Raw genomic sequence first — 18,833 nt, forward strand, 5'->3', positions numbered from 1 at the left:
TCTCATGTTTCTGAGCACAAGAAGGCTGTGATGGGCCTTACAGAGGAAGTATGTTAGATAAACCTCATCCAGGTAACAAGTTAGAGTGCTGTTGACTGTGAGTTCAATGTTAGTGACTCAACAACAATATACTTTAAATTAGGTGTCTCTATAAACAGAAATACACATAAAACAAGGTCATGTCCAGATTGATCAGTTGACAAAAATGTGACCAGAGACTGGTAGGAATCTAACCCTGTAGGTGCATCGGCTCGATTTGCTAATGTGCTATTTGTGGCGGGGACTTCATTAGAACATAGCTACTGTGAATAATGAGAATCGACTATATGTGAAATAGGAATAATGATAGAGTCTCCTTGTAGGGTTGTTGTGGGATTAATGAGAGAGTGTTTGTACAATACCTGGCACTGTTTGGCACACAGCAGAAGCTTAATAAACATTGTTAATATTGTCTATGTGGGTAAATGAGAAAGCGAGGGAGTAATTGTCCCCTACTCAGAATTCCTTTTCTCTAGGGGCCAAACTGAGGTTTTGCTGGCCCTTGGGCTGGACCCATGGAGAGAACCGTTGGGGAGCCTGACCTGTGGGGAGGGGCTGGGGACCAGGACCTACAATAAAGAGCACCACCCTAGTGCAGCCTCTATGTCATAGAGGCCCCAGCTGCCCTGGCCAGGAGCAGCCTCAGGCACACCACAGAAGCTCCCTGTGCCCATGGGGCCTTCTCAGTTGGTCCGTGCCCCTCGGCCCCGGGGCTTAAGTTCCCCTTACCGTAGGCCAGGGCTGGGTTGGCCTCGGCCTCGGTTTCCCAGGATGTTCAAGTGTAGCCGCAGAAGGTATCGGCAGAAACCCCAAGGCCCAGCTGCCACCACTGCAGCCACCAATCTTGTCACCATTGGCACAGGTATCAACAACATTCATACTGCCACCACGAGCATATGGATCTTTCCGCCACAAGGTTAGCCAAGGGTCCTGAGGCAGGGTGGGGAGTGGGTGGAAAGACAGGGCCATTGGTTTTCCCCCACCCTTAGCCCTGCTGTGTGGGCACTCTAGGGGGCACAACCTGTGTGAAATACCACCCCAAAAGTATGGTAGGGTCTTGATGACAGACATCCTGAAGGCTTGGAGCCTTATTAGAGAGGTATTGGCTGGAAGTGGAGGCCTAGGGAACTGTGGATCTAAGAACAGTGGAGCTTCCAGAACTGCTGTCTTCCTCACACTCTTCCCTCTCCTTCCTCTCCTCAGTTCTCAGACACCTCTGTCAACCTGGCAGCTTTCTGATCCTCTAGAAGTGTCCAGAAACTAGTCCAGAAGCTTGGCTGGCTCCGGACCTGCATCTCCTAAAGGTCATGGGTGGTTAACAGCAGACAAATACACTCATTTCTGCTCTGACTGCCTTACTCCGCTCCAAGGTGTTTCAGATAACTATGCAGAGTATGAGGGCAGGGTTGGGGCTGACCGCTCCCAGGGACAGGCTTCGGTGATGACAGCAGCCATCACAGTTAGACAATGGAAGGACAGGACTCGTAGGCAACACACACCATTTCTCCATCTTTGGCCTCAGCTTTTGATTTGCCCTGTGAGGTAGGGGCAAAGGGTCTCCTTAGACATCTTGGAAGTTATAGGGAGCCGGGTCCTTGAGGAGGGAGGGAGGGGCACTGATCAGAAAGGGGTAGGATGAGAGAGATTTCATTGCCAGAGTGACTTCATGAGCGCTTGGAGGTGAGCTGTATGTGGCTCTGTGCCTGTGCCGGTCAGTGTGCAGATGCAGATGTTGGTGTGTGTGTCTGAATGTGTGTGTGTGAAACCAGGACAATGAGAGTGTGAGCAGACAAGGGCTGAGTGTGCCTCTGTGGCTGCAGAGTATCAGGGTGTGTCCGTAAGGGTTTGGGTGTGCCAGAGAGAGGTGTCAGCTCACTAAGTGGAATGAAGGTCAGGAATGGGGTGGGGGCCGCCAGAAGCAGGAGGGGGTTGCTTCCGATGAGGGGAGGAGGGCGAGCCACCTTCAGCCCCCTAGGTCTTCTCCAAGGCCAGTGTTTTCCAGGACTGTCAGCTGAGCTGGGGCGGTTAGGGGTGGGGCAAGACTGAGTTTGAGTCCAGAAAGGGGGAGGGCGCTAAGCACTCTGGCCTGGGGATTTTCCATTTGGATTTTCTGAGCGTGTGCCGATGTGTCATCAGGTGTAACTGGGTTTCTGTGGGGTGTGTCTCCACGGAGTTATGTCTCAGTGGCAGGGAAACACTGGGAGGGACTCTTCCCTAAGGTGTCACTTTATGCATGGGTGTGTGTCTGGGGCTCCTTTCCCTGAGGGTTGGGGGTGAGAGTGAAGCCTGAGGGCCTTGGCCTGGCCCCCTGGGGTTCAGGAGGCCTGTGAGGTTTTGAATTGAATTTGAAAATGAATGGTGTCTGTGTCCTTCTACTCCAAAGCTTGCCAGAGACTGGGACCCTGAGAGGAGGGAAGGCAGAGAAGTCATTGGTGTGTCGTATCCAGACTGCACAGGCTGGGGGGAAGAGGCTCTTGGGGGTCTGGGGAAAGTGGCGCTGAATTTCAGTTAAACCAGGAAGGTGGCTGGGCTAGTGCCCAAGGCCCACAAAGGGGCCCACACATTTACAGACACATGTCACAGTCCATGAACATATGCAGACATGTAAATATAAGTAGACTCCCAGACACACAATGCAACAAACACAGGTGCTTGCAAGTACATGCTTATAAACAGAGATACACACTGCCACTAACGCACGTGGACCTCCCCACATGGCGTGTGTAACAACACATGCACATGCTTTCAAAATAGCACACACAGACATAAACATGCATGCATCTGGACAAGCACATGAGTCTATAGACGCATGCAATCACACTCATGCAAACCCAGGCACACACAGATGCACGCACACATGCAGACACACTCACCAGACTTCCCTGCCCCTGCGGCCCTGGAACCCAGAAGTTTCCCTCCCCTAGGAGTGTGTGTGTGTGTGTGTGTGCCCACACCTGTGTCTGTGTGTATCTGTGTCTGTGAGAATGTGTGTGTATGTGTGTGATGGGGGGGGGGGTGCTGAGCTGTGGAAACCTGATGACATCATCTCTTCTGGCTATTTTTAGCTCCCTCTGCAATGACGGGCTCCTCCAAGGCCCCTCCCCTTCCAGGCTCCCAGAGGCAGCCGCAGCCAGAGGGCACCCACCACTCCAGGCTAGGTGACCCCTGGATGACCGGGTACAGCTCCCCCGTCCCCACCCCACCAGAGCTCCCTGGAGGTTGAGGACCCCCGAGGAAGAGGCGTGGGCCATGTGGCCGCGGGGAGCAGGGGCCTGGGCTAGGTGAGCAGACCCTGCTGGCATCCAGCCCCTAGGGGTGCCTCTGCTTCTGCTTTTCAATCTGAAAGTCTCACCGTCAGTAGAGCCTGCCATGTGCCAGGGAGGGTGCCAGCTTCTGGAGGTAGAACAGTGTGCAACACAGCGGGGTTCTTCAGGTGGGGGTTACGGCTCAGAGGGGACAGACATTAAATAGATCACGCAGGTGCTGCGCCAAACTGTGGCAAGGACTCTGAAGGCTGGTAACAAGGGGGTTTGGTCTGGGATGTCCTGTCTCTTTCTGCCTCGTGGGGATAACCTGAGGAAAGCAGAGGGGCACCTTGAGCCCCAACAGCCACACTCCACAATTCCACAGAGCAGAGCTTCCCCCTGGGATGTTGGGCTGTGCTCCCAACACTGCGCCAACCCGACGGCCCAGCAGTGGCCTCCGCTATTCTGGGCCCCTTTTCTCCGGAACCCTACCACGGTTGATCCGTGGGAGTTGGTCCCTGGTAGTGGGTCCCAGTCTCCAGGCTCAGATGGGAGACAGAAACTGGAGAGGGTCCGTGCCTCCCGGTGCCCAGGCCGAGAGGGCAGGGCAGACAGGTGCAGGAGGAAGTGCTGGTAGCTCCAGTGCAGGAGGTCAGGAGGGAGGAGGACAGTGCCCTGAGGGGTCCTTGCCCAGAGGCGGCTTCCTGCTCCAGCCAGCCTCCAGGGCAGCCACCCGAAAATTGGGTTTGGCAGCTTCAGGGAGAGCCCCGGGCTGGAGGAGGGGTCCGGACACCCTGGGGAGGCGGCCCGGGGCGCTCTCCTCCCACCCAGAGCCCTGCTGCGGCTGTCTTGTTGGGGGAGCATTGTGTCACACTCAATGAGGGCCCTTTGGAGTGTGTGTGAGGGGACAGTTCTGGGCTGGAAGCAGGAGCCCATCATTCCAGTACTTGTTCTGCCCCGAACCCCAGTGTGATCCTTGGAAAGTCCTGCTCCCTTTCGTGGCCTGTGTGGGCCCTCCCAGGAAGGAGTGCTGGAGGGCCAGGCTCCTGGTCCCCAATTCCTGCTCTCTGGGTTTTCCTGGGAGTCTGATTCAGGCAAAGACACACAGTTTGTGTTTGGGACAATGGGTAGGGTCGGGAACAGACTGACCCCAGGGCGCCAGGCTGGAGGCCCCTTGTCACCAGTGGGTCAATGGCCGGAAGCCCAGCTCCAGCCCTACAATGCTGTAACGGGTCACCCCACCCTTACCAGTACCCTCACCCACACCCCCACTTCCGTCCTCTGTTTCTTCCTCACCTTCAGAGAAAGCTGCAGGGCTCCCTGGGGAACTTCCCATACCTACTTCATTGGCTCCCTGCCAGGTGCTCAACCCTCCCTCCCCCTCTGCCCACTTGACCGGGTCAGTCTCCCAGTTAACTTTCTGTCCAGAGATCCCAGCTGGGGCAGGCCAGGGAGGAAAGGAAGCTGGGTGGAGGGGCTGCAAAAGAGCCTGCTTTTCCTGCTCCCCTCAGTTACTAGAAGCCCAAATGAGGGACTTGGGAAGAGAGAGGTGGATTGAGGGTTGGGGCCTTGGACTGGGCTGCCCTGGGCATATTTCACCCCCCTAGGGCCCCAGGGGAAGTGGGAATGCTATCTTTTACCTACCCAACAATCCTCTTCCTCTGCCTTCAGCAAATTCAGGGAAGAGAGTCCAGATCTGAGACTTGTATCCTCCGGAAAATAAACACAAAAACCCAGGACAAGTGAGTCCTGGTTAATGTTACTATGTCAATGACAAATTCATGAAAACACAAAAACCATAAAATTCTAAATGCATAGAATCCATAGTCATGGAATCTTAGCATCCCAGAATTCTAGCATGGTGAAATCTGAGTTACTAAATCAGAAATATAGAATTCTGGTATCACCTATGTCCAGATCACAAGGTGAAGTATCCTTGAAGAGAGAAGTCTTGAGAAGTCAGTTAGTGAAGTCTTTACCTTCAGGTGGATGTCTATACTAGAGGATCCCCTACTGGGGATGGGCAAAAGAGTTCACACATGAACTCTAAGCAGGAGGCAGAGAGCTCAGGACACACGAGTTTAGGATAGGTTAAGAAGCCTGCAATAACTCAGGCAGAAGACAGACATCTTCCATGAGGACACATTCTTCTTTCCTGAGGATGAGGGGAGTGGGGTGGCAGGAGGGGGATACAGAGAGGGGAACTCCAGAAACAAAACATAGCCCGCAGAAAAAACGATCAAGTAGCATAACACACAGCCACAATGCCTCCAATTTCTCCACATTCGGGGTTAACACCAGCCCAGGACATTGTCAAAGGTTAGTAAGACTTCTTGTCACATAGGAATGGCAAGCCACATCTGGCTTGTTGGGAAGAAAAGTACCAAGTAGAAAATATTCTGTAGACCACAATTTCTTGGGACTGCTGGGAAAAGCTGACTCTCCAAAGAGGATGCTGAGCTGTGACCGACAAAGCCACGCTACGGGGTGGGGTGCAGACCCCCTAGCAAGGCCTTGGTAAGGGACCTTGTGGAGGGCATCTGCCTGGGGTGGTGCCTGGGAGAGGCATCCCTACAGAAGGAGCCAAACTCGAGGCAGCACTTGGTATGGGGACTCTTGCCTGATTATGGGGTTGGTTACTCAGTAAACAATGGGGATATTTACCTAGCATTTCTGAGAAACTACTGCAAACTTAGGAACCCAGAAGGAGCAGTTCCAGAGAGGCAAATGCCAAGCTCTTCTGGACATGGGAAATGCGGCAATGTCAGCTGGAGATCCTCTTGCTCCACTGCCTATCCGTGGATTCAGCTCAATACCTCAGCCTTGACCTCTACCCACATCCTCATTGGCCCACCCCTCCCTGCTTGCCTGCCATCCTCCCTGCCTCCAGCTCCTGGGTGACCTTTGGCAAATCGTGGACCTTCTCTAGGCCTTGGATCCCCTTTTCTTTTCTTTTCTTCTCTCTCTTTCTTTCTTCTTTCTTTCTTTCTTTCTTTCTTTCTTTCTTTCTTTCTCTTTCTTTCTTTCTTCTTTCTTTCTTTCTTTCTTTCTTTCTTTCTTTCTTTCTTTCTTTCTTTCTTTCTTTCTTTCAAGACTTTATTTATTTATTTGTGAGAGACACAGAGAGACAGGCAGAGGGAGAAGCAGGCTCCATGCAGGGAGCCCGACGTGGAACCCAATCCCAGGTTTCCAGGATCAGGCCCTGGGCTGAAGGCCGCACTAAACCGCTGAGCCACCTGGGCTGCCCTCCCCCTTCTCCCCTTTGCTTTCTTTTGAAGTCTACAATTGGGTCCTAAGCACAGGTTTTAGTATTTTATACTCCTGGTTTTGTCCAGATCAGTTCCATTTCAGATGTTTCCAAGCTCAGCTTCCAGAGAAAGTGTCAGGCAGCCTTTGGGGAGAATGGAGGGGATAGGGAATATGAATAATGCTCACATTCGACATCCTATATGCGTCAGTTCCTATGACAGGTGTTTTATAAATCTTATATGATGCTCACAACCACCCTGTGTCTATAAATCATTGCTCCCATTTTATAGACAAAGGAACTGATGCTCAGGGAGGATAAATAACAAGCTCAAGGTCATTCAGCTAGGGAGAACTGGGATCACAGCCAGCTCTGCCAATCTGAAGGCTATGGTTTTAGATTAGCAGTAATCCATGTGGCTTCAACAAGTAACATGAAACCCAGTGGATGGGAGTTTCAGGGAGCTGTAGTCCATGTGGCTGGCCCTAGGTAGGTAAGGAGTTCCATTTAGGGAAGTGTGTGATAGGGTCAGACAGTCTGTGCTGCAAGGAAAGCTGAACTGAGTCTCTTCCTATCAGAACTCTGGGTGTTCTCAGCTCAGATTTGAGAAAGCTGGGTGGGTGTATGCCGGGTGAGAGTGGAGAGTGGGGTGGTCCTGGGCTGGTCTTCAGGGGATTGAGGGGCTACTGCCCTGTTCCCAGAGATGGGTGTGTATGGGTTGGGGAGGGGTTGTGAATGGGGGCTTCTTCACTTTCCCCCTCACCAGAACTGGTTGTCTGGTCTCTGGAACCTGGGAGCAGGGGACTTTCTGGATAGGATAGCATCCCAGCATGTTGGCACTAGACTCACCTCTAGGAACCCTTAGGATCCCTAACCCTCAGCCCCCTTGCACAGTTGCCTCTGTTAACTGACTCAACCAAGTGGAAGAACTTCAAGTGGAGCCCCCACCTCTGCCCTTCCCAAGGTTGGTCATCGGAGGAAGGGGGGGAGGGGCTAAGTCACTGGCTCCTAGGGCCAGGGCTGGAGGAATCTCTGGAGGCCATCTCATCCAAATGCTTCACTCTGAGGGTGGGGGAGGACTTAGAAGTCCAGAAAGGGAGCAGGGCTTGCCAAAGATCACACAACGGCCCATGCTGTCCCCACCAAGTACCAGGCACTCCCCTTGGCACTGAGGATACAGCTGAATCATGTTCTTGAAAACTTGCAGCCTAATGGAGAAAACACGCGTGGTATAGCTACACGGAGAGAAGTGTCAGGGCTGAAAGAGAGGTTCAGACACTGGGGGCTTAGAGAGGCAGGGGCCCGGGCCCCTACAGGATTCATGGGAGATGTGTGGTTTGGGAGCTGGGCTTAAAGAGGAAGCCACGTTTTAGCTGATTTTCGGGCTGAGAAAGCATGAATGAATTGCCCCGCAAAGACTGGCCCGTGTGGGTGGAGTGGGAGTCTGATGCGCAGCAGTGCAAGCCAGGGCCGGGTCTTGAGGTCAGGGCCGTCTGCTCTGTGAGCGCACAGTGGTCACAGAGGTGCAGGCGCAGGGATCGAGGGCCCCCGCGGCGGTAGGGGATCTCAGGAGGCCAGGGCTGGGAGATTTTTTTTTAAAGACTTTATTTATTTATTCATGGGGCGGGGGCAGAGACGCAGGCAGAGGGAGAAGCCGCCTCCACGCAGGAGCCTGATGCGGGACTCGATCCCAGGTCTCCAGAATCACCGCCCGGGGCTGAAGGCAGATGCCCAGCCACTGAGCCACCCAGGGGTCCCCTGGGCTGGGAGATTCTTAGCAGGATGGGTGGCGCCGGCTAGGCCTTCCCACCCCCAGGGCCGCGGGGCAGCGTCCTTCAATCCAAGTTACACACAAGCACAGAAAACTTGGGTCCGCACTGCTCCCGGCGAGGACCCGGGCCCGGGCCGAGGCTCCTCCGGTGCGGCGGTCCCGGCAGGCGCACGCCCCTCCCTCCGAGCGGCGCCCCGCTCCCCACGGCTCCTGAAGCCGCCTCCGGCCGGGGCACGACCGGGACGGCCTCCGCTCTGGAGCTCGGGGGCTGCGTGGCCCCCCTCCGCCCCCGCGGCCGTGATGCAAATCCGCTCCGGATTTATTCTCGGGCGTCCTTTCCGTAAAGTGCGACGCACCCGGCGCCAGCGCTCGTCTGGAAGCGCCTCCTCCCGCCGGGACCCAAGGGCGCGGGGACCTCGAGCCGGGCGGGGGCGGGGGCGGGGGCGGGGGCGGGGCGGGGGCGGGGCCTTCCCGCGGCTGCCGCCCGGGGGCGGGGCGACGGTGGGCGCCCCGGGGATCCGCGGCCCGAGGCTGGGGGCGGGGCTGCAGCTAACCGCGGGGGGCGCGGGGGGCGCGGGGGGCGGGCCCGAGGCGCCGAGTGGGGGTGGGGGCGCCGTGGGCAGGTGGGACCGCGGCCTCGGGGTCCCGGCCGCAGGTTTTGGTAGAGAGCTGAGAAGGTGTAGGGCCGCGGAGCGTGGGGAGGCGCGCGGGGGAAGCCTCAGGCTTAGGAGGGGTCACCCCACGCGGGAGCGCGGCTCCGCACCTCGACTGTCTGCACAGTTGTGGTTTGTGCCCCGAAAACGAATTCGGCCGATCCCTGTCCTCATCCCGCTGGGAAACCAAGCTGTAGTTCCACCTCGGAGGCCTGGGAGCCTGACACTACTGGGGACTGGATGGATGCGGGAGTGGGGTGCTCTGTGCAACTCCCAAGAGCTCCAGATTCGAGAGACTGCGGGAATGGTGTGAGCACTTGATATAAAATGCTCTCCAAATCAGCCTGTATGCATAGACATAGAGAAATGGCACTTACTGAGTGCCTACTGCATACCAGACTAAGGGTATTCACCAAATTGACAAAAAGAAGAGTGAGTCTTACTTTTTTCCTTGATTTTATAACAGAAAAGAACAATACAGGTCTTTTTTTATAAAGATTTAAAAAAAAATTACTTATTCATGAAAGACACAGAGAAAGTCAGAGACACAGGCAGAGGGAGAAGCAGGCTCCATGCAGAGAGCCCAACGTGGAACTTGATCCCGGGACTCCAGAATCACACCCCGGGGCTGAAGGCAGGTGCTAAACCCCTGAGCCACCCGGGCTGCCCAATACAGGTATTTTTATCGAAAAAAAAAAAAAATAGGCTTGGGTTTTAGCACTTGCTAAGCCACTGATTTGGCCTTGGAGATGTCGCTTTAACTTCTGCAAGCCTCAGTTTTCTTATCTGTACACACACACACACACACACACACACAAAACAATAGGGGAACCTAGGCACAGGGTTTGGTGGGAAGATTAAATGAGTTAAGGCATCAAAGGTGCTGGGAATGGTGCTCACAGTAAGTGGCAAAGTGAGAACACTTAGTTTGGGAGTGTCTGTGCGCAGAAAGGGGGAGTAAAAAGCCTTCTGGAATAATGGAAATCTGAGCTAAGTCTTAAAATATGAAAAGGAACTAGTCAGTGGAAAAAGGAGGAATAAAAAAATGGAAGAAGAGAAGGATGTTAAGGACAGGGAATGACATGAGCAAAAACAGGCAGGTGAGAAACAGGATAGTGAATTGGGGGAACCACAGACAGGAGGAGGCAGAGTGGAGATGAGTTTAGAAAGGTAAGCCAGGACCAGAATGGAGCCATGTGGGGGGCTTAAAGTTATTGAGGCTAGTTTTCTGAGAGCTATTCAGGGGTCTTCAGAGGGGCAGGAGGAGAGAGGCTCCCTGTGGGGCAGTGTGAGGCCAGGAGACCTGTGAAGAGGCGGATGGTGGCTTGAACCTCAGAGGCAGCCCTGGATGGAAAAAAAATGGGAGGATTTGAGAGGTAGAAATGACAGGACTTGGTGACGGATGGATTGAATGGGAGACACAAATGAGAACTTGATTTCCAACTTGGGTCCCCTCGCTGGTGCTCTTCTCTGAGACAGGGAGCAGGAAGGGTAACACATTTGAGGGGAAGCGGAATTCAGTTTAGGACTTGCCTGTGACCACACCCCTGGACAGACCCTCAATAATTGGGGTCCTGCTATCCCACCTGGCAATTACTGTGTCCAGAAGATGGGAGAGGTATCATTAGCCACCACTGGCTGTCTGTTCCCTGGCTGCGGCTGGCTGGAGGTCTGGGTGGGGAGATTAGTGAGGGGGCCTGCCACCACTGCGCTGGGCCTACTGAGTATTGTTTTGTGGCTCTGGGCTGCCAGGCAGTTTCTTTGGGCACAATCATGTGGCTTTCTTTTTTTTTTTTTTTTTAAAGATTTTATTTATTTGAGACAGAGAGACCACAATAAAGGAGATGGGTCAGAGGAAAAAAGGAGAAGGAGACTCTCTGCTGAGCTGGGAGCCTGATGTGGGGCTTGATCTCAGGACCCTGAGATCATGACCTGAGCCGAAGGCAGATGCCCAACCCACTGAGCCACCCAGGAGCCTCTGGGCACAATCATGTTACAGGAACTTGAGAATAGGGTTGTCAGGTCCCAGGATGGGACAGTTCTCTGTGCTCCTTACTGTCTTCATTTTACAGCTGAGGAAACTGAGATTCAGGAATTGAGTAGCAGAGCCAGGGAGTGAACCAAGGTCTGTGTGATGTCGTCCCACAGTACTGGCCACATCATCACTGGTGACATTTGCCCCAAGAGGGGCAAGGAAAGTACCAGAGCCATGGCTCCTTGGGGAGAAATGTAATCTAGAGAGTAGTGGGGATCAGGGAAGGAGGCAGGGGAAGCTTCCTGGAGGTGGTACCATTTGTGTTGTCATAGAAGCATAATCTTGTTTTCTGTCTTCCAGGCCAGCAATCATTGGCAATCAGCCATTGCCTGCAGTGAGACCTTGTCTTCTGAGAGGCCTCTAGGCACAATGTGTCCGCAGAACCCAAAAAGTCGCAGGCTGGAATTCTTGCAGGCATTTCAGGCCTGAAATGGGGGCACTTTTACCTGCCTCTGGCATCCATCAGCCTGGGCATCCCTTCTGTACTGGCACTCCAATGGCAGCTGGAAGCCCAGTGCCTACTCATTTTCATATCAGAGTTCAGCACAAGTTTATGTTCCATTCCCAGGTTTTGTTTTACTTAAAAAAAAAAAAAAAAGAGCCATCATGTGATGAAGTGATGGATTCTTTCTATGGGAGGACTGGCAAATACAAGAAAAACTGATCTTTCTGTGAATGATTCGGGAAAAGCTGTAAGACACAATAAATGTTGCCAACCTTCTTGTGTCACAGACCATGTGTTTCTCCCCAGGTGTCCAAATGGCTGAGATGGTAAGTAGGTAGCCAAAATCTTAGGAGCTAAGAAAGGGTCACTTTCAAACCAATGTTTAAGTAATATTTGCTTATTTTGGAAAATATACGCAAGTAAAAGGAAAAAAATATATTTTATATTCTCATCCATTGAGAAGAAATGAATGCTACTAGCATTTATATATATATATATTTTTCCATTTCTGGACATATGTGGCTTTCTTTTACATGGTTAATATATTGTGTAGACAGTTTTGTGTTTTGCTTTCTTACTCAACAAATTGAAATGAACTATGCTGTATCATTTAATTTAATGATTGCATAATCTTCTATATGGAGTTATTTTATTTTACCAAACCCTAATTCTTTTTTTTTTTTTATATTTTATTTATTTATTCATGAGAGAGAGAGAGGCAGAGACACAGGCAGAGGGAGAAGCAGGCTCCTTGCAGGGAGCCCGACGCGGGACTCGATCCTGGGACTCCAGGATCATGCCCTGGGCCAAAGGCAGGCGCCAAACTGCTGAGCCACCCAGGTGTCCCCAAACCCTAATTCTTATACATATAGATTTTCTTTCTTCTCTTTTTTCTTTTTCTTTCTTTTTTTGCTATTATAAAAACTCTGTGATGAAAATCTTGGTGCCTAAATCTTTAAAAACAAACAAATATTTATTTAGGGGCTCCTGGGTGACTCAGTTAGTTGAGCATTTGCCTTCTGCTCAGGTCAGGATCCCCAGGTTCTGAGATCGAGCCCCACGTTGGGCTCCCTGCTCAATGGGGAGCCTGCTTCTCCTCTTCCCTACTCTCTCTCTCTCTATCTCTCTCTCAAATGAATAAATCTTTAAAAAATTTAAAAAATAAAAAAAACATTTATTTATTTTAGAGAGAGAGAGAGAGAGTGCAAGCAAATGGGGGAAGGACAGAAGGAGAGAGAATCCTGAAGCAGGCTCCCCACTGAGCCTGGAGCCCGACTTGGGGGTCTTGATCCCAGGACCTGGAGATCATGACCTGAGCTGAAATCAAGAGTTGGCTGCTCAACTGATTGAGCCACCTCTCACCACTTTGGTGCCTAAATCTTTATCCGTATTTTGGATTTTTTTTTTTTTTGCAAATATTTCTGGAAATGGAATTACTGGGTCAGAGGATCAAAATATTTTTGGAGATCTTGATCTGTATTTCCAGAATGCTTTCCAGAAAGAAAGGTTCTGCCAGTTATATACCATCACCCTGATAGAAATGTTGACATTAAAAAAAAAAAAATTCTTGCTGGGACGCCTGGGTGGCTCAGTGTGGAGCATCTGCCTTCAGCTCAGGGCATGATCACAGGGTCCCAGGATTGAGTCCCGTGTCGGGCTCCCTGCAAGGAGCCTGCTTCTCCCTCTGCTTGTGTCTCTGCCTCTCTCTCTGTGTCTCTCATGAATAAACAAGTAAGAGCTTAAAATAATTTTTTTAAAGATCTTACTAATTTGATAAGTGGAATCTCATTTTTTTTGGTGCTGAGTAGTTTCTTGGAGGCCAGAGCAACATGAGTCCACTAGGACAATGATTTGGTCCAGTCTGACTGGTAAACTCATCTACAGATCAGACTCTCACTAATTGGTAGGGTTTGGCTATAGTTGTGACCATCCATTGTTTTTACTTGCCTGGAATACTCTCTTCCTTTGGGTTGCAAGGTTTTTTTCAGAGAACATCCCTCCTCCATTTTGATCCATGTGGTTCAAATGGGCCTTCTCCTGCCCCCCCCCCCCCCCCCCAATTCCAGGGATGGGCATTGAGACCCTGGCCTGACCAATCATCACAGTGGTTGGTTCCATGATGGGCATTTCCAGTCCCTTTGACCCACATGAGTATAACTTTGTCATCTGGCTTTGGAGTCAGAACTGGTTTTAAATCTGGGCTTTGCTCCTGACGAGGGGATTATTTGCCATTTTATATAGGGTGCCAGCAGAGAACTCATTGATAAAGTGATATTTGAACAGAGACCTACAAGAAGGGAGGAAGCACACCTTGCCTGTACTTGGGGGAAGGATGTTTCAGGCAGAGGGTAGAGCAAAAAGTAGGACTATGTGGGACGTATTTAAAGACCAATAAGGAGGCCAGTGACTAAAACAATGAATATGCCCTCTCTGAGCCTCAGTTTCTCATCTAAAAAATGCCAATGATGATAGTACCTGTGTTTTAGAGTGGTTGTAATGAGTAAATGGGATAATGCTTAGCACAATTCCCAGGCCTTATTAGCTGTTGTTATTAGGATGACAACTAAGTCTTTAACCTTGTTGGCCTTTTTTTTTTTTTTTTTAAATGACTTGTGTTTCTCCTTCCATCCCAGTTCACTTCCTGTAATTCATGCTTTTGTTAGCCCACTACCCTATGATCTGTCTGCTGCAGGTTGTTCATCAGTCATTAATGATTACCAGCACCTACCATATGCTACACTAGGTTATAGGGCTTTTTAAAAATATGCCTGTTGTTTCATGGGGGAGAGTATATCTGTACATTAATTGCCAACACAGAAAACAAAGCAGTCCCAAGAGACTAACTAACAAAGGGCTCTGGCGGTTCAGAGGTGAGCTTATAAAGGGCTTTTTGGAGGAGGTGGCATTTGGGCTGCTTCTTAAAGAAAGGTTTTTCATGGATGCAGATGAGGTGGAAAGGGCATTCCAGAGGAAGAAAAAGGTGTGAGCATGGGCACAGAGGCTGTCATGTCCAAGTCACAGATGGGGATGGTGGGGCGGGGGGATTGCCTGGCATGGTACAAGCAGAGTGTGTTGGAAGGTAAGAAGTAGGGACAAAAGTTTGAAGGGGCTTGATTGTCAAGTTAGGGAATTTGGACTTACCCTGTCAATGATAGAGCCATTAAACTTGTTTAGGCAGGGAGTGATCCGGTCACAATTGTGTTTTGGAATGATCTGTCTGGCTGTAGAGGAGGAGAGTGTGGAGTCTGTAGGGACACAAGATGGTAGCCGGGATCCAGTAAAGAGGCTGTCACAGGTGCCCTGGTGAGAACTGATGAGACTTTAGGAATGGAGATGGAGAAGGATGCTAGAGATGCAGGGAGAAACAGGATACTCTAACTGCTCTCTAAGGATCATCACGGAACATATAGGAACTGCCCAAATATGGCTACAATGAAATTGTGCCGTTAAAACTCCTCTGAAATTGGGCTTTGGGCAATTGAGGTCAGCTATTTTCATTCCCATCCCCACAGAAAGACCTTTCAGAAACGAGAGCTGGATAGGAGTAACATGTGTCTGCCCTGGACACCTTCCTGTTTTGGCATTTGGTAATTGCACAAAACTTTGGCATCTTGGGGCACTCTGGCCACCACCCCATCCTTCAGGGATTAACTTTCTGAACAGGGATTTCTCAAAGCGGCTTGAATTGAGAGATGGAGAAATGAGTTTTGGCCCTAGGAATGTCAGGCTTAACGCTCTATAAACTTGGAGCGGGTAATGCTATGATTTCCACATAATCTTTTCAAAAGGCTATTTTGACTTTCAAAGTGATCTATGTAGCTGAAGAAAGAAATCAAAGGTCATCCAAAATTCGATAATTTGGGGGAATCCTAGATCTGCTATCTTGCCAATTCCTTTAAATAAGGAAAGCCAATCCAGACCCTGGGCTTCAGGATTTATACTAGTTGGCCTAGCATCAGGAGGTTACGGGGGCTCTGGTCTTAAACATGGGTGACCACTCGGTGACCTCTTCCAGAGTTTTCCCATCTGCAGACAGCAAGGAGTCCTGTGGGCCTGACTTTGGGGTAGAGGGAATTGGAGGGAGGGGATCCAGCAGATGATTATCATAATAGCCCAGCTGAGCGTTTTTCAGCTAGGAGCATTTTTACCCACATTAGCTAATTAACTGACAGCTTGTCCAAGTGGAGATGAGGGATGGTAGGAGACAGGGAGCTCATGCCTCATCACGCTTGCAGGGTCTGGAGGGGACTGATAACGTGACTATAGTGCTAGGGCCAGAGTGTTTGGACAGGGGCTAATGGACAGGAGCTAATTCACAGGCTCTTGGGCCCATGTGCATGATGGTCAGCTGGTTTGCCCGAGACAGTGTGATAAATGCCCCATTCAGTCCAGGAGCAGTCACGGTCAGAGAGACCCAGTCAAACCCCGTTACTGATCTGATGACAAGTGCACGGGGTATTAGCTGCTTCATCACAGATGTCTTCTCTGGAGAACTGTCTGTGTCCAGGAAACTGAATGAGATTCTTCACGGTCAGAGATGTTGCATATGATTTTTTTTTTGTTTTTTTAAATAGGAAAATCTCACATCAGAACCCAGTCAGTAATAAATTCCTATTATTCACTATTTATCTTCTATTAGAAAAAACAGAAAGGACATGCACATTTACAGAAATGAGTGTTAGCACAGCTCATACTAAATCAGTGTAGGCATCTTATAATTTCATATTTTGAAATTCACTTTAAAAATTTTATGTAAGTAAAACCTACTGGATTTTTTTGTGTACATTTCCATGGTTTAGATCAAGAGTTAGCAAACTTAACCATAAAGATCTTGGTAGTAAATATTTTAGGCATTGTGGATATACAGTGCCTGTCATAAATACTCTACTTTTGGAATGTCAGAACATCCTCATATAATAATGGTAAATAAATGACCATGACTTTATTTATGGACTCTGAAATTTATGTAATTTTCATGAACTATTCTTTTGATTTTCCCCTTCAATCATTAAAAAAATTAAAAACTATTTTTAACTTGTGGGTTGTGCAAAGACAGGTGGTGGGTTGAATTTAGCCCCTGGGCTATACTTTCTGACCTCTGGCTTAGACTGGGGTTTCTTAGTCTTGGCACTATTGACATTTGGGGCCAGATAATTCCTGGCTGTAGGGGCTGTCCTGTTGCATTGTAGCATGTTTAGCAGCATCCCTGGCCTCTACCCAAAGGTGCCAAGCATCCCCTCTCCCTCTGAGTTATGATAAGCAAAAATCTTTCTAGACACACCAAATGTCTCCTCAGGACTAGAGTTGCTCCCATTTAAGAATCACTGGTTTAAACAATTGTATACAGTCATTTGACCACCACCATAGTCAAGATACAGAACAGTTCTTGGAGGTGAGGGCAATATGGCTGTGACATCTCACCCCATTCATCATCAGGGTTCATGCAGCTGATCTGGCTGGCTATTCCCTTCCTCCCTCATGGCTCCATGTGTGTCCCTCCTGAAGCTGCTCGAATTCTGTCAAAGAGGATGACCTTCTCCCAATAGAGAAGGACAGATCTTTGGTCAAGAGTATACTAGCAGCTGCACTCCCCTGCTAAAACCTCCAAAAAGCTCTCAAGATACAGAATAGTTCTATTGTTCAAAAAATGTCTCTCTTGTACTACCCTTTTATAGTCAACACCTCCTTCCATCCCAGTTCCTGATAGTCATTATTTTCTGTTCCTATAATTTTGTATTTTTCTGAACAACATATAAATGGAAATCATACAGCAAGTCACCTTTCGAATTTGGCTTCTTTTACCTAGCATAATGCATTTGACATTCATTCCTGTTGTTGAGTGTATCAGTAATTCCTTTTTATTGCTGAGTAGTATTCAATTATATGGATATACTACAATTGGTCCACTCACCGGTTAAAAGATATTTGCATTGTTTCCAGTTTTTTGTGATTATGGATTAAGCTGCTTTAAACATTTGTGTGCAGGTTTTTGTGTGAACATAAGTCTATTTTTCTTAGGTAAATACCTAAGAATGGAACTTGTGGATCATATGGTAATTGTATGTTTAATTTTATAGTAAACTACTAAGCTTTTCCAAAGTGGCTGTACCATTTTATATTCCCACTGGCCATGGTTGAGAGTCTCATTTGCTTCACATTCTTTTTTTTTTTTTTTTTTAAGATTTTATCTATTTATTCATAGAAATGCAGAGAGAGAGAGAGAGAGAGAGAGAGAGAGAGAGGTACAGACACAGGCAGAGGGAGAAGCAGGCTCCATGCAGAGAGCCCGACATGGGACTCGATCCAGTGTCTCCAGGACCACGCCCTGGGCTGCAAGGCAGCGCTAAACCGCTGCGCCACCGGGGCTGCCCTTGCTCCACATTCTTATCAGCACTCAGTATTGTCAGGGTTTTGGTTTATTTTTTAAAGCCATTCTAATAGGTGCGTAGTGGTGGTTTTAATTTTCATTTCTCTAATGGTTAATGGTGTTGAGCATCATTATATGTGCTGTCTGTATACTTTGGTGAAATGTTCATATTTTTGGCCCATTTTAAAAAAGGTTTTTTTGAAGATTTTATTTATTTATTCATATTTATTCATGAGAGATACACACACACACACAGAGAGAGGCAGAGACACAGGCAGAGGGAGAAGCAGGCTCCATGCAGGGAGCCCAGTGTGGTACTTGATTCCAGGACTCTAGGATCATGCCCTGGGCCAAAGCTAGTGCTCAACCACTGAGCCACCCAGGTGTCCCTGGCCCATTTTTTAATGAAGTGGTTTTTCTTATCACTAAATTCTTTATGTACTTTATGTACCTTAAATATAAGACCTTTATTGGTTAAGTGATTTCCCAATATTTTCTCTCAGTCTGTACGTTTTCTTTCATTCTCTCTTTTTTTTGTATATTTTTTTATTGGAGTTTGATTTGCCAACATACAGTATAACACCCAGTGGTCATCCCGTTAAGTGCTCCCCTCAGTGCCTGTCACCCAGTCATCCCGCCCACCTCCCCTCTTTTATTCTCTTAACAGAATCTTTTGCAAGCAGAACCTTTAAGTTTAGGAAGTCCAGTTTATAAATTTTTAATGTTATGAATTATACTTAAAAGTTTTTATTTACCTATTTTTGAGAGAGAGAGAGAGAGAGCATGTGTGAACTGGAGGAGGGGTAGAGGAAGAAAGAGATAATCTCAAGCAGACTCCCTGTTGAGCACAGAGCCCCATAACCCTGGGATCATGCCCTGAGCCAAATTCAAGAGTCAGATGCTTAACCAACTGAGCCACCCAGGCACTCCTGTGGATTATATTTTTATGTCATTTTTGAGAAGTCTTTGCCTAACCCAGGGTCACAAAGATTTTCTCCTATGTTTTCTTCTAGAAATGTTATAGTTTTAAG

The 18,833-nt window shown here is 49.2% G+C and overlaps 1 protein-coding gene across 1 annotated transcript; it reads left to right on the top strand.

Annotated features, from left to right (window-relative positions):
• The first annotated feature begins 711 nt into the window (after positions 1-711).
• On the top strand, positions 712-11,419 carry P3R3URF (PIK3R3 upstream open reading frame). The gene is made up of 3 exons (XM_072722476.1): positions 712-955; positions 1,410-1,498; positions 11,291-11,419. The coding sequence occupies exons 1-3, from the start codon at positions 712-714 to the stop codon at positions 11,417-11,419; spliced, it is 462 nt and encodes a 153-aa protein (XP_072578577.1).
• Positions 11,420-18,833: the final 7,414 nt, after the last annotated feature.

Source organism: Vulpes vulpes, chromosome 10, assembly GCF_048418805.1.
Source record: "Vulpes vulpes isolate BD-2025 chromosome 10, VulVul3, whole genome shotgun sequence".
Taxonomy (NCBI): Eukaryota; Metazoa; Chordata; class Mammalia; order Carnivora; family Canidae; genus Vulpes; species Vulpes vulpes.